The sequence below is a fragment of the Suillus discolor genome (assembly GCF_016758755.1).
Source record: "Suillus discolor strain FC423 chromosome Unknown F5147scaffold_93, whole genome shotgun sequence".
Lineage (NCBI taxonomy): Eukaryota > Fungi > Basidiomycota > Agaricomycetes > Boletales > Suillaceae > Suillus > Suillus discolor.
The window spans coordinates 62,849-89,345 of record NW_024541340.1 but is presented as its reverse complement, the minus strand read 5'-3'; the positions used below and the strand labels follow the sequence as shown (position 1 = coordinate 89,345).

The following is a 26,497-nucleotide window of genomic DNA, read 5'->3' as shown; positions in this document are numbered from 1 at the left end:
GTCTCAAATTATGTAGACTATATCTTCACGAAAAGCATGTTCATAGATAATCTTAACGTGAATGATCATACATACCAGATATCTCTCACCCGCTTGCCGTTCAACTCGCTGCCAACCAATCCAAAAAACTGGCTTGAGTGTCATCTCCAGTGTCGCATGCAAAGCGCTGTCGCAGTCTACATAGATGGGATTACTACAGCAGCACCATCAGTTAGATTCGTCAAAGGAGAAGAGTCGAAGATATGTCCGATCACTGCTCAAAACACATCCGGATTGCAACACAGATCAAGTTGAGGAGATGAAAGACTTACTCGTGCATCAACCAATCGCCCAACAACCACCGTATCAGGTCTGTGTGACCAACCTGAATGATAGTATGGGAATCGTAAATCCATCAGTGCCTTTGCCTTCAAATGAATCGGAACATCAGCCATCTGACACAAGCGTCTCTGGATTTTGGACAAGCTGGAGAACGAGGCGAAGAACGACCAAACGCGATGATCCATTTCCACTCGGGGCCCATAGAAAAGCGCAGCCACCATATACGTCCTTCACTGGCAGGTCATGAGATGAGCGTCAGGAGCAAACCGAGAAGGATAGAAAACACACCCCGCAACAAACTCAGAGGTCAGTTTTTGTGTGCTGTACAGGCGTCTCTAGAACATCTTGATCCGCAAAGAAACAACACAGACCATGTACAGCTCAGGTATCGAAACACTGATGACTAGATGTAAGAAGAACCGAGGGATGCAACAACTCAACTTACTCAAGGTCGCCTTCAAACGTGTGATTTTCGATCCAGCACTTGGAAGCCAGTAAGTTCAGCATATGACTTGCAAGACGAATATCATCTATGCCCAGTCACAAGTACTAGTATGCAGCTAAGATCAATCTGCATACCACGAATACCGTGTACATGTTGCAGCATAATACACGACTGGGTTCACAACGAGCACAATGAGGGAAAAGTTACAATGCGAAGGAAAAGAGCAGCAGAACAACCAGTATGAGATAACAACGAAATAGATAATCAGATAGTAGAAAGAAAGAGAAAAAAGAACAACGCACACTACACCACCATTCTGATAGTACGATATACTCGCCCTCAAAACAAGCATCACCTGCGGTATGCCACACTCACCCGTCTCCAACTCCCTTCACTACCACTGTCGGAACCCTCCTCGTCAAAATCAGTAAACGGATTATGCAAATGCGCACTTCCGCTTCGTGAAGCCACCCCATCCGGATCTAATGCCTCGCCAAACACTATGAACTCGTGCTCACTCATCAAGGGAGATAGTGCGCTCGCAGCACCGGAGAGGGATGCAGACGGGGGGAGGTGCACCTCACTAATACGAACAGGCGGAGAGGTTAAGTCAAGTGGAGAGCCGGAGCGGCTATTGCTCCCAAGGCTCAGTATGTCTGTGCTTGGGGAGGAGAAGGTAGTGTGTGATGAAGGTGGCGAGAGCATGACAGGGGGAGTGGGCGGAGCAGGATAACGTTCTGATAGTGACTCCATGATGCTAGTGTTTGTGCTCATATCCTCGTGCATCCTCGCATTGGCGCCGCTGTTGATATTAAAGTTAACATGCTCGCCAACAGCGTCAATATTCACACACCTGCCCTGCATACCCACGCTGATGTGCGAGCTTGAGCTCGAGTGCTGCAGAGAAGACCTGCTCGATGGTACGTGAGAGCGCATGGGCGTGCGCACAACCGGAGAGATTGGGAGGGTAGAGTAGGCAGGATTTGTACGGGGAGTGGAACCGGAGTGGGAGCAGCTGGGCGTGCGGGTCGAAACAGAGAGGGCCTCCGCGAATGGGGAGGAGACATTGGAAATGAAATGGGTGGGTGTGAGAAGAGTGTGCGTGAGCGACGAGAAAGACTGTTCATATTTGATCAAAAGGTAAGATAGACGATGGAAGACAGACATACCTCGTCCATTGTGCTAGATATACTCCCTTCGTCTGTGTCAGGAATTACTCCGCCTCTCCGCCTCATACCCGTGCCTGGGGTGGTGCGATGGACCTGGTTCCGCCATTCATCGAGGTTGAACCCTTGTAGTTCGACAGAATCTTCTTCTCCCGCAGGGGTCCTTCTCTTCAGATCAACACCACTAGGCCCTGGGTCTCCATGCCCAGACCCTTGGGTTGATTGCAAAGGAATAGGACCTCTGCGTCGAGCACGACGGTCGGCGAGGAAGTTCTCTGCCCAACGCTCAATAGCAGGGGCAATGTGGGGTTCAAAGACGAACTGTAGAGTAGATTAGAGGGTTAAAAACGTTGAAGTCGGAATGGGGAGTTTTTGATAGATTTAAAATCACCTCGTGGAAAGCAATGACAGCAGCAACACCTGCGATAGCCGCAACAACGCACACCGCTACTGGCGCTGGCATTATGGTTGATTTTATCAATAACTGACTGCTTCAGTCGAGACTTGGAGCTCTGCTGATATAATTCTAGTTGGATGGATGTGCGGGATGCCTTGGATAATGTTTGTCGGTAGCGTAGAGGATAAGGAGGGGAAACGAGCTGTCAGCCTGTCACTCGCCTCGCGGATTTATCCTCACACTCTTGGACTCAGCCTCTCCTGCCATCCATAACCCTCTTCTCGGTCACCTTGCTGTTGTACACGTTATGATTGAAAACAGCTGAAAAAAGATACCTGCGACGTAATACTCCTGTGGTTCCTTCATATACCGCATCTTTGTGATTCAGGTCTACGTCAGCGTTCAGCCGCCGGAGATTAGAACTCGAGACTTGCGTGCAGTACTATCGTAAACGAACAGCCTCAAGTCGGTAAAATGATACGCACGTGACGCTGCATCAACTCCGATTTAGCTTGAACTTTGATTCGAACTTCGAAGCGGTACTACTGCAGTGCGTGGCACTACATAGTGGGGTGGTGTGGACTACGTGCAGTGTAAGTATGGCGGCTGAACATAGACGTTGCAAACATGTATCCTCACTGCTGGCGTGCATCTTGTGTAGAATTGCACCTACGCTCCTTTTCAGATTAATCATGCCCACCGGCGTTGTACTGTGCGATATTTTTGGTGAGTTCGAGTCGTCTCCGGTTTCAAGTGCGCTTACGTCATTAACAAGGTTGCGCAGTTTTGTACATTAACGCTGGTTTGACGTTCCGTCTATGTCGGCTCGATCTATTGCTGTGGTAGACCAAATTTCAAAGCCTCGCTATGGATGCAGAACGAGTTTTAGATTCTAGCTGGTAACTTCCAAAGCGTGCGCATATCTTGCTTTGTCGGCAGGTCGAGCTGTCCCCCGATAACGTACAAGTGAGTAGTGCTTGGTCTATTTCTTTTCAAGGTAATTGATTACTCAACGGCCATGATATCTGGGGGATGCACTTCGAGTTATTTTCAACTGTTTTTTTTTCGTCAGAAAGATATTTTGATATAACCATCGTTTCCTTCATGGAATATCATCCATATTTTTGAAACACCCTTGGAAGGTGACCATAGGCATGTCGCCACATACCATAAAATTTATAACACTGCTTATTGCGGGCTGTTCACCTTCCATTGCTTTGGTTCTTCCACTCTCATCCCCGTTCCTCCATTGCTAAAGGGTTTGTGGCAGTAGGATGATTGCTAGGTGGCGTCATGCCTGCTCGAGGCTAGCATCGGCACCTAGTTGCTAACGCTTACAAAAATCTCAGTGACATTGATTACACTGACAGGCTGACATTTTTCCACATCAGTACCACTGTCGCAATTATGTGCTTTGAGGTCTCACATGCCGTGCTACCAGTCTTTCCTCCAAGCAGCATAAAGTTCAGGTATGCGCAGTCGGTTTTCTTTGACGTATTGTGTCTTTGACCGCCACCCAAGGACCTACAGTCAGTTTGTTGCATTTCGTGCCGCAGCCCACGTCACTCATGCTGTTTTGCCGGCTACGATTTTGGCCGCTACTCAATTTTTGGGCGACCCCATGGAGGTATACACGTCTTCACATTTCGCCACCTCTCCCAAGCGATCACCTTTTATTGGGTTATTTCTCCAACGTATGGATGTCGTCCTAGGCCGCCACCGAGAGCATCCAAGGTATAAATTCAGCGCGATGGTAAGTAATCCCTTCACTTCACAAAGCATTAGACTAAGCCATCCGCCATCCTTTTCCTTTTCATCCCAAAAATCTCATCTTACAAATATCGCAATGTGTCTCACAAAAATGTGTCTCGAACATTGCACGAGGTGTGGATGGGACAGGCGGACAGGATTATCCCAGAGCGAGGCGTGCAATGCACGGGAGCTTTGCAACATTGCAATCAATAGCCACTCGGAGCACAATCTCATTCGACGTTCACGCAATGATATTGCGGCATACAACAGGACCTGTCTCGACAGAAGTGGCACGGTAGATTTCGTTTGGAACATTGTGAACTCGTGTAGTCATTGCCCGCGGTGAGGACTGCGTCGATTTCCAATATTGGAACAAGAAGCAGCCTCTTGTCGACAGTTAACATTTTGTACTTTTATTTGATGCGTATTGATTAGGACGTCTGCATGATTTCATTCATCGGGAGAGCTCGATCATTCTCTACATATTTAACTCTTAAATCTAATAAATACTTTTTATATCTTAACATTCTTCCGGCGCGACAGATTGGAAACTCATTGTCGATTCAGAGTCTAGACGCGGATTATGGAATTTTTGAAATAAGCATTGACTCCAATGCGATCACGTGAAGATCCCACTGATAGTGTCTAAGACCGTGGCAGTGCTCGAAGAGTCGGCTCACCTTACTTTTCTCTTCCACTGTCTCAGCAGCTGTCTTCATGTGCGATGCATATACTATTTTTCAACTCACTCACCACTTCATCTTTGAAATTTGAGTCAGTGTAATATGAACTTTCCAAGCCCGAGGTTCTCTGCATGCTGGCCCATTATGCTCAGAAGGTGTATCTCTTCGTCGGTCACAGTCTCTGGTTTTTTTCTACGTTAATATCTCCTCAGGATCGCTCGACATTCTTTAGCTGGTCTCTGGGCCGAGCTGGAGAATATGGAACCGAATCATCTTGGTGGGTTTTCGAGCGTTACGCATCCCGGTGCAAGTTCCGGGACACGGGCTCGGAAGCAAGCATGTGGAGTTTATTCATGCCATGTCGGACCTTTCTTCATGGTCGTTGTCAGTGCCAATCCTTCGAGTCCTTTGCTGCCAAGAATATTCTCGGGATCTCAAATCGTGTACGTGTTACCTCCTGGGTCTCAACCTCATCTGTCTCCGCCTAGCTTCACCCAAGCCAGAACTTTGGACGGACATCATGTGTTCAGTGTTTTCAGGTCTCAGCAGGCATTCACCACGACTGGACATTCTCGGGCTACATGTGACATCTCCTGAAGTCGCTGGGCTTGCTCTTTGTGAGCTTTAGCATCTGCAAAGCGTATGGCTCGCCTGTTCACGAGTCGTATATCACGGTCCCTACACCATGTGAAGGCAGCAACCTTCGACTTAGTAAATCGTCCCTTAACAAAGTCATAATCCGTTCTGGCCTCAGTCTATCAGAAAAATTGTCGAAGGCTGGGTCCACTGCAAGTCGTTGTGGTTCTTGTACGGTAATCCCGAAATAGCGCTCAATGTAGAACGCGCCCTGCGCAAGTTGGACAACCATTCATATCACAGCCGTCTGGACTATGCATCCCGCCTTCGTACATTGACCGCCTTCGTGCGCTTCTCATGTCTCAAGCAGGTTCTTTCATCATTTTGTATGTTGTGGTTGGATGGCGATGTACCCGGCACCGTCGTCAAGTCATGGTCACGCCTCAAGCGCACACAATTCAGGATTATGTTTCGGGGCCTTGTCACCTTACTATCATGCCCCAATATCGAGAGCCTTGGTTTGGTATTTGACGCTACGAATGTAGGTCCGCCTCCAGCTGGGAGACCCGAAGGTGTTTGCCACATAGATATAACCAAGTTCTCTGTCAGGTGCTGTCCGATCGAACAACTACTGCGCGTTGCGCTTGTACTTTCTCAGATCTTGCTGTGCTCGGTAAAACTTGAGGCTGAGCCATGAACCTAGGGTGCCAACCGGGAGGCACGAAGGACCAAGCGGAACAAGCTGTGAAGCTGTATTGGAGCTTATGCCTTGATCGAACAGCCGGCTTTATATTCTTAACGTTTAGTGTCATCATACTGTACAAAACAAGAAGTGTCTTGTTGGGTGTTGTCCTAGGTAACCATACTTCCTTGAGCAACACGCACTATCTTTGGCTGCATCTTTCCAAGGGACCTTGAACGTACTGTCGAAGGTAGTGTCTGTACGAGTGACCAGCTGAATTCAACTTCCGGTTTGGTGAAGGCGAGTATGAATAACAATGAATGCCCAGGAAGACACTCGACTGCAGATAAAAACATAGTATTCGTACAACAACTACGCCAGCACTTCATAATACATACATCCCACTAACGTTACACGCCTATCACGAATCGTCGAAGCTGTGATATATCCCATAAGTCGATCAAAAACTACAAAAAACTAAAGAACGATCTGACAATGATACCTTGAATTTATGTTCAGGCACTTCGTTCTGGTTTCCGCCCTCCCTTCGATTGACCCTCTGGACCCTCCCCAGGATCACTAATCTCAGGACCTAGTTTCTCGGTGCCACCGTAGCGCAGGTTGTTCTCTTTTGCTTGCCCAGTAGGCACGTCATACGGCTCGTCTTTGCTAACGTGTTCATAGTACTCGCTGGTCCTGACCCCCGCCTGACTCCACTGCCCTGAAGGTGGCTCGTAAGGACGTTGTACTGCCTCTGATGCGGCGTCGACGCGGTGAATAGTAGGGTCTTGTGGAGCTGTTTCGTCCACATCTTTGAAGTAACTGTCTGCACTATGGGGCTTAGGTGCGTCTGATGAAGAATACGAGAGACGGGTAGATGTGTGAAGAGAATGGTGCGAGGACAATGGGTAGCGAGAAATCGTTCTGAGGCGCAGAAATTGCATTGTTCTGAGCATTGAAATGTTGACGAACTCCGTCGTGTTGGCGTTGCAGTCAGCACCGTGACTGCGGTCCAGTCTTGAATGAATTGACATCAGTAGCCAAATTATGTAAGACTGCTTCGCTGCAATATGATAGGTCAGGAAGTTTACTGCTTCATTCTTATATCGTTCTTGATACAATTGTCCGAGTTTACCAACTATTCGGGGAGAATATGTGGTGTTTGTTGCGAGTTTCAGGCTGATATTGAATATGACTGATTGACCAGTGACATCATTCGATTCAAAGTGCCAAGCTTGATCGAAAGTTCAAGACACGAAGCGAAGCGCAAAGAAAGTATTCTACAAACAGAAGCTGTAGTTAGTGACTGACGCCTTGTAGCACCCCTAGGCCTCACAGTCCACCTTTATTGAAAAGCAATGAGCCGCGTATCAGAAGTAGAAAGAAATAACAGTACCTTGTAATATGTAGTTACTCCTCACACTGCTCGTCGCCCTGCATCGGTCCTTTTAATTAGACTCGAAAGGATCGTTGGGCATGACAGGGTCGTCAGGATCGTTGGGCGCTGAAACGTCAGGCGCCCTAACGTCCAACTGGTGAGCGAGGTCAAAGTCAAGCCCTTCGCGCTTAGCCAAAGCTGCAAAGCATATCAGTATCATTGTCACCAACTAGATTGACGCATGAATCCTCACAAGTTTGTTTCGCCTCCAAGTCTGGTGAGGGATATGCAGCAGCAATAGCGACAAAGGACATAAGTGTCCCGAAGATAAACGAGAGTTGCATAATTGTAATCGAGAAGGTGACCGCCTGTCGATGCGTCAAAGTCGCGAGGGTTTTTATACTTGCGCGGCACCTGACGAAATAATGGGGTTAGCACAATTTAGTCGGGAGAAAAAGATACGGACATATCGTAAGAACGTCAGGCCATTTTTTCCCGTTTATTGACATTGTAGGCTTTGCCTGATGCAGATGCATATATATGGTATAGTAGTAGGTGAGTCCGATTATCGAGCATACAGAAATAAATGAATATTGTCCATTGAATAGGGCTGCTCGCTTTGTGCTCGCTCAGTTCGCGAGTATAGCTGAGTTCACCTGTCAAACTTCGACATTTTTAAAAGGACCGCAACTCTGCCGACCTGTGGCAATTAATGCGTATGGTGCAACCAACACAGGCTGAACTTCAAGCACATCTTGCAGGGCAAGCCCAACTCCTCATGAGGCTTGCGACTGTGCTGGACGACAATGACGATGACCTCAGTGAACTCGCCAGTGATGATGACCTTGATTATTTGTCTGATCCCGATGCAGACTTCTTTTCATGCTGCTTGGAAGGTCCTGATCGTGAACTCGACACTATTTTCGGTGTGTAGTATAGTTTTATGAATCAAAGAATTTTCGTCAACTTTCAATTAAATCAGAGTCAGTCGAGACACCTTTGACAGGCTGGTTGCAAAACTAGCATCTTTATTTCGATTGGAACAAAACCACAACGACACGTCTTGGGTATTTTCTTTTTCGTTATGGTATGCGTGGATCTGACTCTCCGAGTGGTGATTGAATTGATTCTGTTTTCAGGTATTGTCGTCGGGTTAGCGAGGCATTCCGAGCACTAAAGGTTGAGTTCTTAGTAGTTCTGAATGCCCAACGGAAGGAGAGGTTAGTTAACTTACTCTTCACATTGCTCGTCACCCTTCATCGGTCATTCTAATTAGACTCAAAAGGATCGTTAGGCATGACAGGGTCGTCAGGATCGTTGGGCGCTGAAACGTCAGGCGCCCTAACGTTCAACTGGTGAGCGAGGTCAAAGTCAAGCCCCTCACGCTTAGCCAAAGCTGCAAAGCATATCAGTATCATTGTCACTAACTAGATTGACGCATGAATCCTCACAAGTTTGTTTCGTCCCCAAGTCTGGTGAGGGATATGCAGTAGCAATAGCGACAAAGAACATAAGCGTCCTGAAAATAGACGAGAGCTGCATGATTGTAATCCAGAAGGTGACCGCCTGTCGATGTGTCAAAGTCGTGAGGGTTTTTATACTTGCGCAGCCCTCGAAGCACCTGACGAAATGATAGGATCAGCACAGTTTAATTGAGAGAAAAATACGGACACATCGTAAGAACTTTAGTAAGTCAGGAGCATCTGGAGCCATAATCGTGGCTAAGTGTCCCATTCACGTCGTAATTTCGCGTACATGTCTACATATGGCTGTTTCGAACTTGAAGCTCCTTCTCGTGCTGTAACAACTGCTTCTGCTTACTGGGTGCTCATGCGACAACTCGACATAATCGGATCTCTTGAAGGCTGACTAACAAGTAGACTGTAGCGGCATGAATTTTCGTCAACTTTCAATTCAGTCGAGACACCTTTGACAGGCTTGTTGCAAAAGTCATGGCTACAAGGGTAGCGAAATATCTTTCAGAGGCGCAGTGATTGCATTGAAATGTTGACGTTCCGTCGTGTTGGCGTTGCGGTCAGCAGGCCCAGTCTTGAATGAGTTGACATCACTTATCTTTCACGTGGCAGTCAAATGATGTGAAACTACCTGTGCTGTTTAACGTTGGGATATACAACTATCCGCGGAGAGCACGCAGTGTTGTTGCGAGTTTTTGAACATGACCAATGACATCATCCGATTCGAAAGTTCCGATGAGTCTGGAATCTCCTTCCTAAGAACAGGATGACGCGAAACGCAAATAAAGTATTCTACAAACAGAAGCTATAGTTAGTCACTGATGACGTTGTAGCACCCTTCACGGTCCACCTCTATTGTACAGCTGAGAAGCAATAAGTCGCGTATCAGAAAGAGGTAGAAAGAAACAACAGTACCTTTCTTATAACGCATGGGTACTCCCCACACTTCTCGTCGCCACTCATCAGCCATTTTAATTAGACTCGAAAGGATCGTTAGGCTCGACAGGATCATCAGGATCGTTGGGCGCTGAAACGTGACTAACATCAGGCGCCCTAACCTTCAACTGGCGAGTGAGGTCAAAGTCGAGCCCCTCGCGCTTAGCCACAGCTGCAAAGCATATCAGTATCCCTCTCACTAATTAGATCGACGCATGAGTCCTCACATGTATCTTTTGTCCCAAAGTCTAGCGGGGAATATGCAGCAACAAGAGCGGCAAAGAACATAAGCATCCTGAAAATTAACGAGAGTTGCATGATTGTAATCGAGAAGGTGGCCACTTGTCGATGTGTCGAAGTTGTGAGGGTTTTTATACTTGCGCAGCCCTCGAAGCACCTGACGAAATGATAGGATCAGCACAGTTTAATTGAGGGGAAAAAATACGGACACATCGTAAGAAATTTAGCAAGTCAGGACATCTGGAGCCATAATCGTGGCTAAGTGTCCCATTCACGTCGTAATTTCGCGTACATGTCTAATGGCTGTTTCGAACTTGAGACCCCTTCTCGTGCTGTAACAACTGCTTCTACTTACTGGATGCTCATGCGACAATCGGATTTCCTGAAGGCTGACTAGCAAGTAGACTGTAGCGGCATCCGTTACAAAGGACCGTCACGCCCCAACATGGTTCGGTTGAAAGGCATCTCTACTTAGTATCATGTTAGAACTTCGGGACCATTTCAATGGAGTGATATGCTAATAGAAGGCATACTTCCTCATCAATTCCGGCAGCTCTGGCTGAAAAATTCAGCTTCTAGGTCGCAATTAGTAGGAAGCAGCCAATCTCGTCATCGAAGGTGGTCTGTTTCCGGAACAAAGACCGAACAATGAGGTACTTGAAGTAAGAGTCTTAGTGCCGGACTATGTTTCATGCAACGCGAAAATACCTGTAATGATTTCCAAGATTTGCGTCACACATGCGTCAATGCGTTAAAAGGTTGAAGATGCGACGTGGCCACGTGGAGGACTCTGGGAAGTGTTTGATAAGCACAATTCTAGCACTAGTGGGTGAAGTTTGAACTGACCAGAAAGTGTCCATCCGTTCCATGGGTCAATATGCATGCTGAAAACGCAGACATGACTAGGGATTGAGAAGACACAAGGGGTGGGATCTTGCCTGCTCAGCTACCATCTGTGACCTTGCCAATTGAAGATATTGGACGGTAAGTAAGAGGAACAAAGAAGTTGATAGGCTTGCGTGCGGTAATGCAAGGACACTTTCATATCAGGTAGAACCGAAACAAATCAGCGCCATAATCGATTTTATGTGTTTGGTGAGTTTGCAGGGTATACGTTGAGGGCAAACTTCCTATTATTGCCGAAAAGTGATTAAGGCGCTCGTATGACCAAAAAGGAAATTGGTTGTGGCCCCTATTTTCTTTTTTAATACTTCGACGTTCTGACTCGCCCCTCTGTAGCTATCATGACCACCAATCCTTCAGAAGATTCCGACGATAAAAAGTTTGTGGGTGCCGGTGATGCACCTCCCTCGTACGACACGACACCTCTGTCTGAATCATCATCGGCCACTCGCCAATCATTTAGCCTATCATCTTTCTTTTCCTTTTTATTCGCCGCCAGGCAGAAACGCACCGCGGTTCTATCGCGCATCCGTGATATCGTTCTCACTCCAGATTTCAACCAATCTTCCGCCGCCTCAATCATCAACGCCTGTGCTGCTGATCTTACAACTAAAGGGTTCTCCAAGCTTCTACAAAAGCCAAATATCGAGGATCACACAGCGCTATATTGGGCAATTGTGAACAACCAGCGAGAAGTTGTGGTTGCCCTCGCTGCATTCATCTCTGAATGTTCGCCTGCATGCTCTTCCGAATTGCGTCTCGCATGCATGGCAACTAGCGACCACGCATCGTTTATGCAGCTCAAATTGGCAAATATTGATGGTAAGTGACCCTACGCGAGAGTGCATTCACTTATCTACCATGCTTCGCATCAGCCAAGGGTGAGGTTTTGAGACGATCTTTAGGTTGTCCACCGGATGAGATTGAAGTCGGGATGGGTAACGACGATCAGTTTGTCGTTTCTTTCCGCATCAGGAAGTTCCAGAAACGCTTGCGCATCACGCAAAAGTTGAATTATGAATTTGTCGCAGATGGTGCGTGGTGCAGGTTTCTTGTTCTTTTCATCATGCTGATGTGATAACATCATGGCCTGCAGGACGTATATGGTTTCTCCGCTTTGATATGAGCACTGTTCAGTGGAAGTGGCACGTTCTGTATGGCATTTCTTCGCCTAGCCTTCCAGCTTGCCCGAAAGCTTCATTTCAGATAGAAGGGAAACCTGGCCGCGAACCCCTGAAGCTGCCGCCGGGTGATGAATTCATCGAGACAATTGTGCCACAAGAGTAAGTTTGTAGTGTATTTGCTCTGACTCATTTGAAGGAACTGATGGATTTATGATTCCTGTGGGATATCATTTGTTCTCATGTCGGCTTCACAGACCTGATTGCCATGAAAAACATGGCGGGGTAGCTGGAAAGTCTTACATCAACCATTGGTGGCCATTGGGCGATTGGGTGATGCACGAGTAAGTCTTTAGCTTCCTTAGCTCGCTCCATGTTATGTGATGTATTTGCAGCAATCGTACTAACAACATATAATATGACTCTTCTCCTTTGCCGAATTTAACTAACTGTGTCATAGCAGTAATCCCGTCTATGTGGACCGTGATGGCACCCTACATGCAACACTGAGTGTGACGTGCAAAACTGGGTACTAGTAGTGTACTTACTTCCTACATCGATAACAAATGAATGGGCAGTTCTTGTTGAGCTATACGAGCACAATTATGATTTGAAATTTGGATTTCAATGTATATGGAGTGTTTGAGGGCACAGAAAAGTTACCGCGAGGTGATGCAAGTACCTGAACAATTATGTACGAGCTAGCGCGTAATCAAGGGGGGGACTCGATGAGGGATGAGAGGATGCAACCTATTTCTAATTGCGCTGATTGTACCTTCTAGTGTACCTTAGCCACGATGTCAATTCAAACAGAGTCCTATTTAAGCCACTCGCAAAAGCGATACTAGTTCTTTAATAGCACACGGAAGGAATAGTAAGCAAGTGCACGGCGTGGTTGACGTTGTAGCTGTACTCGAAATCATACCATCATACCATCATCATCCTCAACTTTCTTTCGCACTGTCCGACACCATTACCGACAAAGCGTCCGACACCATCTCCCATCTTCGTCCATACTCTCCCTTGTACCATGACCTCCAGAGACGAAGCCGCGGCGCCATCATGTGCAGGAACCGTGGGATAGACATCATCAGGTCTGGCGCCGTCGATGGGCGCAAGGGGCCCACGCATGCAATAGGCGACTTCCCCCCGATGTGTAGTTGAGACAGCTGCGTATTGGGTTGCAGACCCCCTTGATCGTTGTCGAGGTCGTTCTTTGGAAGCGTTCTTCCAAGTGCATCGAGCTCCGCATTCACGCAGACCAAGGCCCGGCGCAACTCGCGGCAGCACCTTACAAGGAAGTTTAAGGCATATAGGGATATAGGCGTATTGCGCGCCCTTAGGTCAAAGACGGTGAGATATGGGCATGTGCGAGCAAGCGTGATGATGTCCGTATCGGTGAGTGTGATGGTTGAAGTGTAGCCGTTTGGGATGAGAACAAGGGTCTTGAGCTCTGCGAGGGCGATGGGGTGCACAAGGAGGGGATGAAAATCAAAGACTGCTAATGTGCAAGAAAACCAATCACACAGCTCTTCGATAATGAGGTGCTCTAGCTTCGTACATGTGAGACTGCTGAGGAGTTCGGACCAGGTGCTGGATGAGTTGCACTCTTTTGCGTTGATATGGATTGTTTTGAGGTTGGGGCATTCAAGAGAATACGTATTAGAATCCATTCGGAGCATTCGGAAGGCGCGCAGGAAAGATGTGAAAATTCCCAGATTGTTGCACGAGATATTTAAGTGAGTGAGTGCCTGAAACATCTGTGGCGTGTGGAGTGGTACAGAGGGGATGCTGTCGGAACCCAGCTGGAGAGTGAGCCATCGGAGGCGTGGCCATGTAGCAATAACATCGAGCAAGCTACTCGAGATATTGCAATATTGAAACGGAAACTTTGTGAGACCCTCATGATAAGTGAGCAACAACAACTCGATTTCCGACTGAGTTGCGACGTAATTGCCCATAAGCTCGAAAGCTTTGAGGTGAGGGGCAGTAATATGGAGGTCAGGGATGATGGCCTGGCGAAATGATGTTTCTGCGATGCTAATGGAAAGGGTCTCGAGAGTAAGTAGGAGGAGTCTGAGAACTGGGATGGAGGTGATGCGCCCATCGTACCATGTAAGCGAGCGCAGGTTGGGAAATATCAGGGTGTCTTTGGGCGCACTTGCAAGGAGGGTTGCATATACAGTCCCGTGGTGGTCGTATTGCATAAAGAGAAACTTGACGCGTGCGGCGTAGGGAATCGAAGAGTTGAACTGTTCAGATGTAAGCACCAGGGACGCTGTGCCCGAGAAAACCAATTCCGAGTGAGGCAGGGACTTGATAAGAGGCCGGATGCTGCACAGGTGAGAATAAAGGAGATCTAATGCTATATCACGGAATGCGTGGCATGTGAGTGCGAGACAGAAGACAGAGCGTCGATCGTGATGATCGCAAGACGGTAAGATATAAGGGATTGGGTGAAAGATGGAAACACTTCTTTCGAGAGCCACTTTCATAGAATTGAAGACAAAATCAAATATCACTTCGAGGATCTCAGGCAGCAGAAGACAGCGGTGCATGTCGAATGCTTGTAGTCTGAAAGGCAAAGTGAGATTCGGAAAAATGATTACTTATGTACTTACTACGTCGCATGTGCAGGTTGCAATGGAAATGGTTCCCAATTTACGATCCAATTCGACTGTGTGGATATGGTGATGTGAGAGAGGCAACGAACTTCACTTGTGTGTGGATGCGGATTGTTCAACATCTGGTATAGGGGCTCATAGGCAATGCTCAAGTAAGATATGACGTTGGTTGGTAAGCTCCAGACGCAAGTCGCTTACTGGGTGATCTCGTCCTTCTTTCCGATGAGTTGTTGGTGGATATTTTTTGATGCCGTCCATAACTTTCCAGGTCCGAGATTTCCTGCAAAGCTGCATCCAACTGCTCCTGGCGTTGTTTGATGATGGCGCTGATACCATGCCGGTCTGCGAACTCGATGACAGAGCGGATAATATATGCAGTAGTACGGAGTTTTGAGGTCTACCATAGGGATCCAGTCATCGTCAATAACATGGCATCAATATATCAGAACAAGCATACTACATAGTCGAAAGAAATAAGTTAATTAGTTACCGGCTTGATAGATGACCAAAATTCCACCATCCACCGTTAACTCGAGCCACCAACTGTTAGCCCGCAACCTGCTCGGCTACCTATCACGACCGCGGACCTTGTCTCGAGTTCGAATGATGAACCTCAAGGTAGATGTTCAGACTCGGATGATGAAGAGAGGAATTAGCTTGATGATGGCCCGGGTGATATCACGGTCCATGTGGATTTAGCTGGCACAAAAAGCAACGAGTTCCATGTGGGTAAGCAAGTATTCTATATATCTCCTCGATATTCAGACCACAGCTGCTCGTGGAGGTCCATCGACACCAACTGATCAAGCTGTGACTTCGTCCTCCACACCGGTGGATGATGAGTGGGAAAAATAGTCATAGGCGGTGCAAATGAGATTAGCTGTTGAACCACCTCCGAGATATACAACTCGTGGGGGCAATGTTGAAATTGTATTGGGAACCATAGAGTGGATGACGTAATGTTACAAAATCGAGCACTATATACAACCCCCTGTCGTTTCTAACCTCTGTATCGTAAGTCCGCTATCATCAACTACTATACTACTATGTACTATTTGAAACCAAATTGGGGAGTTTGGTCTGTTAATAATGAGGGTACATCGCTATTTTAAGCAAAGGAAGAAGGGTGACATATTCTGCTAGCTCTTCTTTCTTTCTTATCACAAAACCATCAAAGGTCAGGCGCTCTAGGGGACACTGTGACCGTTCCAAAAGCTCCTTGAACTCTTCGTGAGGCCATCGTCCTATATTGCAAACCTTGACCTCCCGTAGATTGGGGAGTGTCACGGCATCGAATAGCTCGAAAATTCTGCTCGCGTTCTCGCGCGTGTCGACATCCGAGGCCTCGTCTAGGTGCAAAGATTGAAGTTTGGTGTGCTCCAATATTTCTGAGGTCTCGATCTCCCCCGTGAAGTTTCCTATCATCGTCAAGGACGAGAGGTTGGGACATAGACGGAGCAAGCAGGGGATCAAGTTTAATTCCTCTACCATGATCTCAAGACTTGTGAGACTGGCCCATGCAAGAGGATTGAAGCCAGATAACTCCCTCTTGGTAAGCCACACGTTCGTCAACTTCAGACTGTGCACGTTGGGAGGCAATTGTGCGACAGAATTCGCGATGGCTTCTGCAGTACCGTAATTGTGCACGCTCAGCTCCTGAAGTCCGCCGAAGTCCGCTGCCACCACTGGGCAGGAGTCAACCCCGGGGAATAACTCGATAGACAGATTCGAGATTTGATGGACATATGGTTGGAGCAGGCTTCGTGGCACCGTCCAGTCTTCGTCACGAATCTCGAGTGTCAATGACTGACGTCCTTGTGATCGCTTGAGGTAGGACTCATAGCAGAAAGCTTTCTTCTGCCAGTCACTGTCTCCGACTTCCAATCGCAGCTTGCGCCATAGACTCGGTATGTCCACAGCAACGTCCCGCCATCGTCGACATATTGTGGTCAACAGCATGGGGGCTAGACTCGGATCTGGTCCAGGCGTCCATTCTTCGTCTTCTGGCATGCAGTACAGAAAGATTTGACAGAGGAGTTCCGTGGGAAGGCGACAAATAGTCGAATGAAGTGCATTGTGAGAATTGTTGGACTGCATAATACGATGCATATTAACGCGAAGGAGGTTGAGATATTGAAGATGGAAATGAAAAGTTGGAAGTTCTGTCAACCGTCGCGTCCCTATTTAAATTATAACGCTTTGCCAACGACAAACCCACCTTGCTATTGTAATTGCCCATGGCGGGTCTTCAGCAAAAGACCAGCCATTCATCTAGAGACTTTACATTGTTGCAAAGTGAACCATCGCGAGGGTCCGTGGAATCAATGCGAGGGTCATCTCGCTCACCGGTGGCCTCGGCACACCCCAAGACCTTTTCTTCTCATGTGGACGACAACCGAAGGCTATAGAATTTGTCGAGTTGTGTGCCCTATTGTAGTATTGAATTGTGAGTTTTTGGTTTGATAAGTATGGTACTCACAGAAATCAGGCTTTGATTCTCCTTGGCAATTCAACACCCTCCTACCATACGCACTGAAGGGTCGTTTCCCTTTTCGTCGATCATGTCTCTTCTACATTCTTGTCAACAAATTTTGATACTGACATACCTGCACCTCGACAGAGTCACGCTCTTGTTCAAGTTGCAAACAGTATGCCATCCTTAATTTCTTGTTCCAATGTTGAGGCGAGCTAGAACACGGACCGAATGTCAAATGTCTCTGAGGCGGCCTGAGCTCCGAGTATACGTTGAACGGTGCTCCTTCAGAAGAACAAGCATACAGTGGTGAGCTCATCCGGATTGCTGACGAGCAGAAGTTGGAACATAGGTGCAGCAGGCAGAGGACTGCACCCGGGCGATGTATGGGGATCTCGACAATTGTCAAGTTTAGCCCATACAGGCTCGCAAGAAGGCAGGAGCTTGAGCTCAAAATAGGACTCTCCGGCGCAGAGTGGGCGACAGTCGCGAGAAACATTTTTCAGTAATCGGCTTATCGATGATTAGCCAGAGTGCTGTAAGGTCTTTTAACAAGGGTCAAATTTGTCAGAAACCACGCGATAATGGATAGAGAACGATGAGAGGCATCGTAGCTCGATCACAGTTGAGGTAAAGCAACAGGTGAGTGCCAACAAGAGCAGACGTCCTCGTGATCGCTTGAGCCATACATCCGACTCAAGGCGGAAACGAAGTTCCTGCTGTCTTCTGAAGTCGAATGGCACATCATTCCTGCACCACAAACTGGGGGTTCTAACAGCAACCCCCCTCCATCGTCAACATATTCTGGTCAACAGGATGCCAGCTTCGATGCGGGCGACAAGCACTCGTCTTCCGGGAGACAGTGAACGAAAATGTGGGATAAAGCTTCAGCGGTAGCGCGTGTTATCACCGCTAGCTCTTTGTGAGCCTTCCCAGTTCTCTGCGAACGCATGGCTGTTAGATTTTGCTTTTTGGATATACAGAGTTCCCATGGATACCATCGAACAGGCAAGTATAAGGAATGTACTCGCAGCCTTCCATGGACCTCTATTCATTGTTTTAAGCAAAGAATGCGCGAGAGTGAGTGTGCAACTGGATCGAGTCCACTTAAATTGCAAGCTGAAAGAGGTGAAAATTTTCAGCGCATTGGAAGAGAGATATACTCGCAAGGCACCTGTGGGACTACATATTATGTTGTACTAAAGCGCAAACAGGCACTAAACCAGTGCAAAAGCTCTAAGGTGAACGTCACGTTTAAGATTAGGTAGTTAATAACAGCGAATGTACAAACGGAGGCTGTAACACCACTCACCTAAATCATACAGAAGTACCATCTTCCCACTCCTCCATAGTAACATCTCCACCTGGGGTACTCCGTCCAGTCGCATCCATCATCCCCCCCAGTCTACTCCCGTTCAGAGAGCCTAGTACCGGCTCCTTACCCAACCGGACACGGCCATACGTCTCGTCCCACCGCACAGCACTTTTAAAGAAGCGTCGTCCTCGTGGTGGGCCCCTCCCAATGTCAGGGTCAACATTGACGACACGATTTGAAAGGATACTCATGCGCTTCCGTCGGCGATATGAAGATCCGTCAGAGTCGTATCGCTCATCATCTGATTCGTCGGAGCCCCCTGGCTCCTGCAATTTGTACACGAACCGGGAATGTTCTGCAGAGTGTCAGACTTACTCTATTAAGCTGTGATGACAGGTTGACGCTTACGAGCAAGCCGACGATCTAGATCATCGGTGCCACCGTCTTCATCGGCATCTTCTTCAGCGACATCTAATCCAAGGTGCCGCCCCAGACTTTCCCTTGGTACCTCATGCATCCCGACACTGGGTGCACAAGGCAATTGTGAGAGCTGCTGCAGTGCAGTCGCGCGCACTTTGTCCAAACTTCCATCCCGTACATTCAAGTCATCCATATTGTTCTCTGGTACCTCGAGCCTGTAACGCGGCCCAAACCACTCAAAGTACTCATTCCATGGCAGATTGGGGTCAATGTCGTCCTGAATGCCGAGAGCACATGCAGTCTCGTACGTCCAAGTCCGCGCAACGTTCTTCACTGTATATCCTCCGCCTCCAAGAAGGATGAGTGGGACATTGAATGCGCGCAGATACTGGACGCAGTGAGCATGTCCATTCATAGTCAGATTGAAGCATCCAAGTTTGTCCCCTGCAAGAGAGTCCGCTCCACACTGTAAGATGACTGCACCAGGTCGATAAATTTCCATGATCTTATTTATAATCTGATGCGATGTTAGCGGAAGTAGATGAATACTTGACGAGTACTCGCCGGTTCAAACACCCTCTTAAAAGCCTCATCCGTGATTCCGTCCTTCAAGGGGATATTCACTGTATAATTCCTCCCCTTTCCTCTTCCTCGATCCTCCTGGGTACCGGTGCCAGGAAAATATTCCCCAAATTTGTGGAATGAGCAGGTCATGACGCGGTCTGTGGTGTAAAATGCTTCCTCTACGCCATCTCCGTGGTGACAGTCGATATCGATGTACAGAACGCGGGGGTATGTCCTCAGGAGCTCCAATATACCCAGTACAATGTCATTAATATAACAGAAGCCTGATGCCTCCCGTTTCTTCGCGTGATGGAGACCACCTGCCCAATTGATAGATATATCTGCGGCTCCTGAAGATATTCGTTGTGCGGCAGCTGAGAAATGTCAATGCAGAACGCGCAGTAAAGGGACATGGTCGTACATATTGAGCCTCCGGCTGATATTGAACAGAACTCGAATACACCTTCAAATGCAGGGTTGTCCTCGCCCATCAGAACTGCGGAGGCATATCATGGGTAACAAGTGCGTCAAAGAGGAATCGCTGGTACTCACAACGGGTGCCATGATAAGTTAACTCTTCTGCGGTCTCTGGCGTCACGCGATTTAGAAAATGTATGTACTCGTCCGTATGAAAAGCTGTCATGGCTTCAGGAGTAGCGCGTTTGGGACGCTACGCATGTGCTGTTTTCTTAACAGAAGAATACATGGTTCAGGGGATAAGGCATACCAGAACATGCATTTTGTCGAGCATTCCATAGGCTGATACAAGATCATGCGTGACGCGCATTCGATGCGGTTTCATTGGGTGACCAAGACCGTACGTATATGAACCGGTGTCACCTGTAATATTGGTTCGTTAGGAATAAAAAGTGTGGATTTTACAATGAGCACACCATCATAGTAGTAAGCTACCCGCCTCTTTGACATCTCTTGTGTGTTAATGGAAAAATAACTTGTCGTACGGGCGTTAACTTCAAATGTTTGAAGGTGGAATTGTCTGCATTAGGACTTGGAGCGGGGTTCGAAAACCTAACTTGGCGGCGCGCGCCGGCCCGCAGGGGTGTACGGTCGCACAAAAATAGGGTTTACAGAGTACAGTTCAAGCTGTCTCATATTGTTACTCGAAGGCGCAGTTACAAGGGTCGGTTAGAACTTATATGATTCGTATCTGAACTCCACAGACGGCGCCGCGGCTTCACTGACACACTGCATCATTCCCAAATATGTCCACCAGCGGCTGGCTCTACCACCTTGAGCCTTTCATCATAGAAGCAGGTCCTCATGAAGAATGAGAACATCCGCGCCGTTAGTACGTGAGTATCATCCGCTTTTTGCTCGGCTCCGTGGAGAAAATCGTATCAATTGGCAATGAATGCGCTGAGGGAATTATACCAATGGGTGAGGCAGATAGAGCCAATTGATATCTATCAACCAAGATCCGACTCAACGCCAAAATTGCAGTAGGTTTGCTCCAATAATTCCAGTTCTGATGCCAGCTGTATTCAAACTAGTACCCATGAGCGATATACGCGCGGGCGACCTGGTCTGGGAGGAGTAGAGTGCACTTATGCAACATTCACACGGTGCATGTTCCGGTGCAACGGCAACTTCCGATATGATAGCTCTCTCTGCAAAACCCAAAAACGATCGGAACCTGTGATCAGCCTTCCACCGGTTCCATACCGGCCCTGGTATAAACGTTGGCATCATATTAGTTGGCCAGCTCCACCTTTCCCTTCCCTTCTCTCCGTTCCTTCACCTACTCACCAAGCATGACTTGGTCAGATGTACCAATCTCGATAGACCCGATCATTTCTGACAATGTTTATATTGGAAAGTATGTGGCCTGTCGTTCAGTACTATGACCTTATCTGACATAGACTTCAGTCTTTCTGCCGCTCTATCAACGGATGTACGCGAGAGACTTGGAATAACACATATTCTTTCAGTCTGCACCGAGTATTCGTCTACAGACCACAACCACCTCACTATACCCGTGCAAGACTCAGAGTACGAAGATCTCCTTATACATCTACCTCGGGGATGTAGCTTCATTCAAAACGCTTTGGACCAAGGGGGAAAGGTTCTAGTTCATTGTGCCATGGGCGTCTCAAGAAGCCCCACGGTCGTTTGTGCCTACCGTAAGTTTACGTCACTTTGATCCTTGCTTTCTTTGTGGAGCACTTAGTTTGGCTCTCGCGTGTCAAGTAATGTTCACCCAACGGCTATCTGCTCATGCAGCAATACAATACGTACGAAAACGTAAGATTCAACCTCCCACTTATTTCATTGGACTCATGATCGTTCGGTTACACAGGTCGACCAAAAATTCACCCCAATTATGGATTCATGAAACAGTTGATTGCTTTCGGCGAGTGCCGTTATAAGCCTTCATGCACAAACAGCGAGTATATCGCCTGGAAGCGCAGGCAAAAACGAGAAGTATCTAAATATCTCGACCTGATTGCCGACACCGTACCCGTGATACCAGATCAATTATACCTTAGTAGGTGCGGAACTCGATTGTGTAGTTAAACCGCATTGCAGTTTACGCTTTTTAATACCCAGTGACTTCCCGGGAGATCCTGATGCTGCCGAATCACTTCTTTTGGACTTGGGCATGACGCATGTGCTTTCCATCTCATCTGCACAACTTCCGAAGCCAGATCTTCCTCTGTTTAATCACTGTTTTATTGATATCCCAAATAATGGTCGGCAAGCTTTGTTGCTAGAGCTTCCGACAGCATGTAAATTTATTGGTGATGCCATCACCGACGGAGGGCAAGTGCTCGTTCAGTGCCGCGTCGAGCTCAGAGCTTGTATCGTAGTTTGTGCCTATTGTAAGTGGTTCATCTCTTCCTTTGATATACTTTCTACATGGCTGTCAACCAGTTATGTTCACGCGTCATGTATCACCACGTCAAGCACTCGGACTTCTTGAATCTGGTAAGTTTCAAACTTTGGACACGTATCAAGCATACGTGTTTACGCGTGTATTATTCCAGCGCTTCCATTGTATAATCCCACAGACAACTTCTACCGTCATCTAGACCTTTTTGCAGCGTGCAAATATGTTCCAACGCCCAATAACCCCCTTGTCCAAGCATGGATCTCAGGAGGCACTCAGGCCGGTAAGCCTTCCTCAAAGAAGAAATCTACTACCACGATCCGACGCGATACATTATTGCTTGCGACCACGACGATGACACTTGCGACGGAGCCGAAGGTGTTTGATTTTGCAGCCCTCAGCGAGGTGCTGGCACGGTTTCAGTCGACTTCAACGAGCGTGGGCGCTGCGCGCACATAGTTCGGTTCTAGTATTTGCTGTTTAACATGCTTGTTCATTTGATTATACCATTCCCTTGGTCCATGAACAGTTTATCTCGACGAAATCATATCGGTGTCTATGAGAATCTAGTGTATGTAAAACCCAGGTCACATACTTACCACTTACCATCTACATGTACCAAGCTGAGTACAAGGCCTTTTACGCCTCCTTCCTCGGTATTCTAGCGTACCATCACGCACCCTTCCTATATGACTCTTCCTCCTCCCCAACCGTTCCCTCCGTATCGCCGTGGAAGACCTCTCAGGTTCTTCGCTCGCTTACCTAGCCATCGGTAATGTCATTTGAGTAATTTTAATCTTTCTGGTATCCATGTGTCACTAGCTGCTGGCTTAGAAACCGATATGTCACCGTATGGTTGGTGTCATTGGTACTGGAAGCATACAAATACTCACCCCACAATAGAAACCACTATTCAAAACCATACAGCAATTACTTGCGAGTGGCCCCCGCATTGGTGTTGGTCTTCTCGTCAGCATTCCTGGTTGCCGGTCTAACTTGCAAATATTGCGACGCTCTCTTGCTAAGCTCGTCCCAAACCTCTATGCAGCTTCGGCACTACATCAGACCAGCGGCACCAGTCCTGCGTCACGGCTGCGTCAAACTCCACATCTAATATCGCAAGGTATTACAATGATCACGTAGAAAAACACTTGACGAGTGACTGTGCAGGTCGACCTTCTCCGTAACACAACCGAACTCCGTGCCCATAGCGCTTGGATCAAACGCGCACATGCAAACCTTAAGGCCTGCCGCCTGACCAAGGTGAGAACACCACTGTACGCCATACCTCTTCCCACTTGGTCTGTCGTGCATCTTGGTCCAAAATCCCCTCTTCGAGCTCAACGGAGAGCTCTTTCAAGCAGGGCAAGATCGCCGAAAGCACAACCGCGACTGGCAATGGTTGTTCGATGAGAGAGCATCCGACCCAAAAGGTAGTTGCAACTCCTCCTCCTGGTTTTCTCAGCCGTAGGCAGATCGATCCATCATCGTCAAGCCATGCCACACAAGATTGCGAAAGATTGACCTTTCGCAGGCTGGAGAAGTGCACGAGGGGAGTGAGTGTGCGGAGCTGAATGCATAATCGATATGCTCACCACTCTTTAGTACGTCTAGGACACACTCCAGAGGATTCGATCGTTCAGCTTGCACAGGGAGCGCTCGACGGCAAGCACAATTTCAGGATGCTCGGATACCAGCTGCAGCCGTCTGTATAGAATCACCCAGCCTTCTATCAGGTTACCGCCCAAGATCAACTCGGACGAGTGGACAATTAATTTGTCCAGGCTGAAGGTACGAAATTGAGACTCGACGCGGGTGAGAGGTACTGCAATTCGGATATCCAATACTTGAAGGCCAACAAGACCACTTGGACAAGATAAAGCGTCGTTACTGAACAAGGGTGGTGATACTTCCTGCAGGTGCGTGAGTCCATAGAGAGCGAGCTCGCTGACTTGAGACGTCGCATGTGGTTCCACGGCTTCTAAACGTGGTATCTGCTGAGACCTGATATAACTGAAAACATGATATGCGCCCAGAAATCTTCTTCCTTAGATACCAGACGCAGACAAAGCGTCCCGAGGCTAGGACCCGGGCGGCAACGTATGCATGCATAAAGATTATGAGGGCCTTCTCCGCGCCTGAGTCCTCGAAGGTTAGGCGAAGAAAACCTATCATGGCATGTACGACTATGCCTCCGAAAAGATTTGAATTCATGTCTCCCAGAACTTGCACCCGAGATGTATATTGCTTGTAGGCCGACCAATCCGCAGTGGTTATATGTCTCTGTAGGAGCTGGCAGTTGTTATAAAGAGGCTGAGAGGGCAGGTAGCACGTACCAGCTTCCGATCACCTGTCATAGGTCTCCTAGAAGGCCAATGAAAAGCGGTTTAAAATTCTCCAGCTTGACCGATAGCACATCTAAAGCTATGTTTTTGAAGGCACGACAGATACGAGATAGAGCAGCTAGAGAACGTCGCGCCACTCCTTCAAGGATTGGGTTGAGATCAGCCGTGATACCAATCATGTAAACGACCGTCCGCGCCTAAGTCATAGATGTCAGAGAAAATGTGTTTTAGAACATCTGGGATGAGGAGGCAGGCATGGTACTCTTTCGTGCGGCGATACCGAAAAAAAAACTGAAGCAGCGCAATGGCAACAAAGTTCAGATTTACGCGGCTAAAATTTGGGTGGATGTTGCAGACACGCAACGGCGTACGTTAACAAACATATTACGCGAAATTCAATGTCAGAGTTCACTCTAGCAGTAAAATAATTGAAGATTGTCATGGCACAAATCAATCAATAACTTGTCTCTATGGTATGTATCAAACCGATTCAAACGGAATTCACAGTCTGGTAAATCCCAGTGGAGCAGAGTAGGCCTGCAGTGCCCGTCCACAAACCGCGTCTGCAAAATGACGCACGCGCTTTCACGGGTAATCTCATCTCGCTATATATATGACCTTCCAAGGATTTCATTTTGGCAACAGCTGTAGTCCCGGTTGCAAGGCTCCAATGAAGTCATGCAGAAGTCAGAACTTCCTCACTTACCACACCTCTGGATGACCTTCATCGATCTATAAAAATCCATTCTCCCTCGTCGTTAAGTGAGGAAGACTCGGACGACTCCGAGTCCGTGAGGTAAACAATGAGGATGTGTGCGTTGCGAAAATTTGTCACCAGGATATCGATCGAGCATACGGTTTTGAAGGTCCACTGATTCGGTCTTCAAGTTGTCGATGCAGCACGAATCTTGCCAGCTCACACGATGATACTCTCGTGGCCACTTGTATAATCCTTCGAGTTCTCGATCAAAGGGCCTAGAATCAATCATCACAACTACTAAAAGAGAGATGTTATGCACATGGTGACCTTCAACTCAGACAAATAATTTGACGTGTTTGACTTACATTGGTGACCGACGGTACTAGCCTTCTACTGACACCGTCTCTCGCTCTGACGGAGTTCCGCGCCCGACGCAGAACAACTCTTTCGCAAGTTACCAGCGCATCATAAGAAGATGATATCCAACTTCGATTATGCGAGACTTGCCTGAAGGATTCAAAGAATACCTATCGGTGTCCGCATGGCATGGACGCAAGAAGCATATTCCATCAAATCAGTTGTTGCAAATCGTGTGTAGGAGCACCTCTTCGGTATCAATACGAGCGATTGTCGCAAGGGTAAATCAATTATGCAAATGGAACAAAGCATACATGGGGGAATGTATTTGAAGCACAAACCAAAGCTTCTTCAGGTTGCCTTCTCGTGGACCAACGCATAAACGTCCTCCGTCGCGGATATTACCACCACTTCCCTTCAGGCTGGACCGCATGGCTTATCCCATAGTGTGGCTGTTCTGATATCCGCCGGGAAGGATCTGACCCTGATTGGCGGCGGGGTATGGGGTGTGATTGGGCTGGGGTGAGAGGGGCGCGTTGCCTGATAGAGTTGGGTAATATCTGCCAGGGGAAGGCTGGGTAATATCTGCCAGGAGGAGTTGGGTGATAGGGGGAGGCTGGGTAATCTCTGCCAGGAGGGGTTTAAGTGTTCATTAAAGCAGGTAAACCGGGAGGACAGTTGTAGTACTGTAGATCCAAGGGCTGGGCGGAATAGCTGTTGTACAGCTGCTATGTGAGGATTTTGAGGGTAGCCTTCATACCGTATAGTATATGGAG

The 26,497-nt window shown here is 47.7% G+C and overlaps 11 protein-coding genes across 11 annotated transcripts; 2 read left to right on the top strand and 9 right to left on the bottom strand.

Annotated features, from left to right (window-relative positions):
• Positions 1-918: 918 nt before the first annotated feature.
• F5147DRAFT_435635 (uncharacterized protein) lies at positions 919-2,796 on the bottom strand. Its single transcript, XM_041429848.1, has 4 exons — positions 2,324-2,796; positions 1,936-2,253; positions 1,620-1,885; positions 919-1,568 (listed from the first exon to the last, which is right to left on the bottom strand). Exons 1-4 carry the CDS (start codon positions 2,393-2,395, stop codon positions 1,118-1,120), a joined length of 1,107 nt encoding a protein of 368 aa, XP_041286722.1. The 5' UTR covers positions 2,396-2,796; the 3' UTR covers positions 919-1,117.
• Positions 2,797-6,316: 3,520 nt separating this feature from the next.
• F5147DRAFT_722720 (uncharacterized protein) lies at positions 6,317-7,020 on the bottom strand. The gene has a single exon (XM_041438934.1). The coding sequence runs from the start codon at positions 6,976-6,978 to the stop codon at positions 6,538-6,540; it is 441 nt and encodes a 146-aa protein (XP_041286721.1). The 5' UTR covers positions 6,979-7,020; the 3' UTR covers positions 6,317-6,537.
• Positions 7,021-7,099: 79 nt separating this feature from the next.
• On the bottom strand, positions 7,100-8,011 carry F5147DRAFT_722717 (uncharacterized protein). Its single transcript, XM_041438933.1, has 4 exons — positions 7,867-8,011; positions 7,654-7,814; positions 7,419-7,598; positions 7,100-7,365 (listed from the first exon to the last, which is right to left on the bottom strand). Coding segments are annotated over exons 1-3 (291 nt in total). The 5' UTR covers positions 7,869-8,011; the 3' UTR covers positions 7,100-7,365; positions 7,419-7,470.
• Positions 8,012-8,501: 490 nt separating this feature from the next.
• On the bottom strand, positions 8,502-9,105 carry F5147DRAFT_435582 (uncharacterized protein). Its single transcript, XM_041429847.1, has 3 exons — positions 9,072-9,105; positions 8,852-9,021; positions 8,502-8,796 (listed from the first exon to the last, which is right to left on the bottom strand). Exons 2-3 carry the CDS (start codon positions 8,940-8,942, stop codon positions 8,669-8,671), a joined length of 219 nt encoding a protein of 72 aa, XP_041286719.1. The 5' UTR covers positions 8,943-9,021; positions 9,072-9,105; the 3' UTR covers positions 8,502-8,668.
• Positions 9,106-9,431: 326 nt separating this feature from the next.
• F5147DRAFT_722712 (uncharacterized protein) lies at positions 9,432-10,281 on the bottom strand. The gene is made up of 4 exons (XM_041438932.1): positions 10,039-10,281; positions 9,791-9,983; positions 9,507-9,738; positions 9,432-9,449 (listed from the first exon to the last, which is right to left on the bottom strand). Exons 1-2 carry the CDS (start codon positions 10,127-10,129, stop codon positions 9,847-9,849), a joined length of 228 nt encoding a protein of 75 aa, XP_041286718.1. The 5' UTR covers positions 10,130-10,281; the 3' UTR covers positions 9,432-9,449; positions 9,507-9,738; positions 9,791-9,846.
• A 1,014-nt stretch (positions 10,282-11,295) lies between these two features.
• F5147DRAFT_779822 (uncharacterized protein) lies at positions 11,296-12,241 on the top strand (the record flags this gene model as incomplete). Its single annotated transcript, XM_041442367.1, has 3 exons — positions 11,296-11,776; positions 11,830-11,988; positions 12,051-12,241. 3 exons carry the CDS (start codon positions 11,296-11,298, stop codon positions 12,239-12,241), a joined length of 831 nt encoding a protein of 276 aa, XP_041286717.1.
• Positions 12,242-13,019: 778 nt separating this feature from the next.
• F5147DRAFT_822756 (uncharacterized protein) lies at positions 13,020-14,633 on the bottom strand (the record flags this gene model as incomplete). The annotated part of the gene is made up of 1 exon (XM_041443749.1): positions 13,020-14,633. One exon carries the CDS (start codon positions 14,631-14,633, stop codon positions 13,020-13,022), a length of 1,614 nt encoding a protein of 537 aa, XP_041286716.1.
• Positions 14,634-15,694: 1,061 nt separating this feature from the next.
• F5147DRAFT_764187 (uncharacterized protein) lies at positions 15,695-16,797 on the bottom strand (the record flags this gene model as incomplete). Its single annotated transcript, XM_041440691.1, has 1 exon — positions 15,695-16,797. A coding segment is annotated over one exon (1,015 nt), but the record flags the coding sequence as incomplete, so codon positions are not given.
• A 1,327-nt stretch (positions 16,798-18,124) lies between these two features.
• F5147DRAFT_722705 (uncharacterized protein) lies at positions 18,125-20,455 on the bottom strand. Its single transcript, XM_041438931.1, has 9 exons — positions 20,365-20,455; positions 20,199-20,311; positions 20,024-20,141; positions 19,893-19,967; positions 19,472-19,845; positions 18,896-19,424; positions 18,485-18,842; positions 18,347-18,408; positions 18,125-18,291 (listed from the first exon to the last, which is right to left on the bottom strand). The coding sequence occupies exons 1-7, from the start codon at positions 20,396-20,398 to the stop codon at positions 18,490-18,492; spliced, it is 1,596 nt and encodes a 531-aa protein (XP_041286714.1). The 5' UTR covers positions 20,399-20,455; the 3' UTR covers positions 18,125-18,291; positions 18,347-18,408; positions 18,485-18,489.
• A 648-nt stretch (positions 20,456-21,103) lies between these two features.
• F5147DRAFT_722703 (protein-tyrosine phosphatase-like protein) lies at positions 21,104-23,148 on the top strand. The gene is made up of 7 exons (XM_041438930.1): positions 21,104-21,308; positions 21,359-21,612; positions 21,680-21,733; positions 21,789-21,981; positions 22,040-22,311; positions 22,364-22,417; positions 22,477-23,148. The coding sequence occupies exons 1-7, from the start codon at positions 21,244-21,246 to the stop codon at positions 22,776-22,778; spliced, it is 1,194 nt and encodes a 397-aa protein (XP_041286713.1). The 5' UTR covers positions 21,104-21,243; the 3' UTR covers positions 22,779-23,148.
• Positions 23,149-23,949: 801 nt separating this feature from the next.
• F5147DRAFT_435447 (uncharacterized protein) lies at positions 23,950-24,797 on the bottom strand. Its single transcript, XM_041429846.1, has 2 exons — positions 24,656-24,797; positions 23,950-24,602 (listed from the first exon to the last, which is right to left on the bottom strand). The coding sequence occupies exons 1-2, from the start codon at positions 24,674-24,676 to the stop codon at positions 24,207-24,209; spliced, it is 417 nt and encodes a 138-aa protein (XP_041286712.1). The 5' UTR covers positions 24,677-24,797; the 3' UTR covers positions 23,950-24,206.
• Positions 24,798-26,497: the final 1,700 nt, after the last annotated feature.

Excerpts from the sequence above, each read along its gene's own strand:
- F5147DRAFT_435635 (XM_041429848.1), bottom strand. The coding sequence starts at position 2,395 with ATGCCAGCGCCAGTAGCGGTGTGCGTTGTTGCGGCTATCGCAGGTGTT. Across the intron at positions 1,886-1,935 it reads TATCTAGCACAATGGACGAG|TCTTTCTCGTCGCTCACGCA; the intron begins GTATGTCTGTCT and ends AAATATGAACAG. Across the intron at positions 1,569-1,619 it reads AGCGTGGGTATGCAGGGCAG|CGGCGCCAATGCGAGGATGC; the intron begins GTGTGTGAATAT and ends TAATATCAACAG.
- F5147DRAFT_722720 (XM_041438934.1), bottom strand. The coding sequence starts at position 6,978 with ATGCTCAGAACAATGCAATTTCTGCGCCTCAGAACGATTTCTCGCTAC.
- F5147DRAFT_722717 (XM_041438933.1), bottom strand. Across the intron at positions 7,599-7,653 it reads CTTGGAGGCGAAACAAACTT|CTTTGGCTAAGCGCGAAGGG; the intron begins GTGAGGATTCAT and ends TATGCTTTGCAG.
- F5147DRAFT_435582 (XM_041429847.1), bottom strand. The coding sequence starts at position 8,942 with ATGCAGCTCTCGTCTATTTTCAGGACGCTTATGTTCTTTGTCGCTATT. Across the intron at positions 8,797-8,851 it reads CTTGGGGACGAAACAAACTT|CTTTGGCTAAGCGTGAGGGG; the intron begins GTGAGGATTCAT and ends TATGCTTTGCAG.
- F5147DRAFT_722712 (XM_041438932.1), bottom strand. The coding sequence starts at position 10,129 with ATGCAACTCTCGTTAATTTTCAGGATGCTTATGTTCTTTGCCGCTCTT. Across the intron at positions 9,984-10,038 it reads CTTTGGGACAAAAGATACAT|CTGTGGCTAAGCGCGAGGGG; the intron begins GTGAGGACTCAT and ends TATGCTTTGCAG.
- F5147DRAFT_722705 (XM_041438931.1), bottom strand. The coding sequence starts at position 20,398 with ATGTCAAAGAGGCGGGTAGCTTACTACTATGATG. Across the intron at positions 19,968-20,023 it reads AACTTATCATGGCACCCGTT|TTCTGATGGGCGAGGACAAC; the intron begins GTGAGTACCAGC and ends ATGCCTCCGCAG. Across the intron at positions 19,425-19,471 it reads TTAAGAGGGTGTTTGAACCG|ATTATAAATAAGATCATGGA; the intron begins GCGAGTACTCGT and ends ACATCGCATCAG.
- F5147DRAFT_722703 (XM_041438930.1), top strand. The coding sequence starts at position 21,244 with ATGACTTGGTCAGATGTACCAATCTCGATAGACCCGATCATTTCTGAC. Across the intron at positions 21,613-21,679 it reads CACGGTCGTTTGTGCCTACC|TAATGTTCACCCAACGGCTA; the intron begins GTAAGTTTACGT and ends TCGCGTGTCAAG. Across the intron at positions 22,312-22,363 it reads TATCGTAGTTTGTGCCTATT|TTATGTTCACGCGTCATGTA; the intron begins GTAAGTGGTTCA and ends GCTGTCAACCAG.
- F5147DRAFT_435447 (XM_041429846.1), bottom strand. The coding sequence starts at position 24,676 with ATGACAGGTGATCGGAAGCTG. Across the intron at positions 24,603-24,655 it reads TGACAGGTGATCGGAAGCTG|AGACATATAACCACTGCGGA; the intron begins GTACGTGCTACC and ends CAGCTCCTACAG.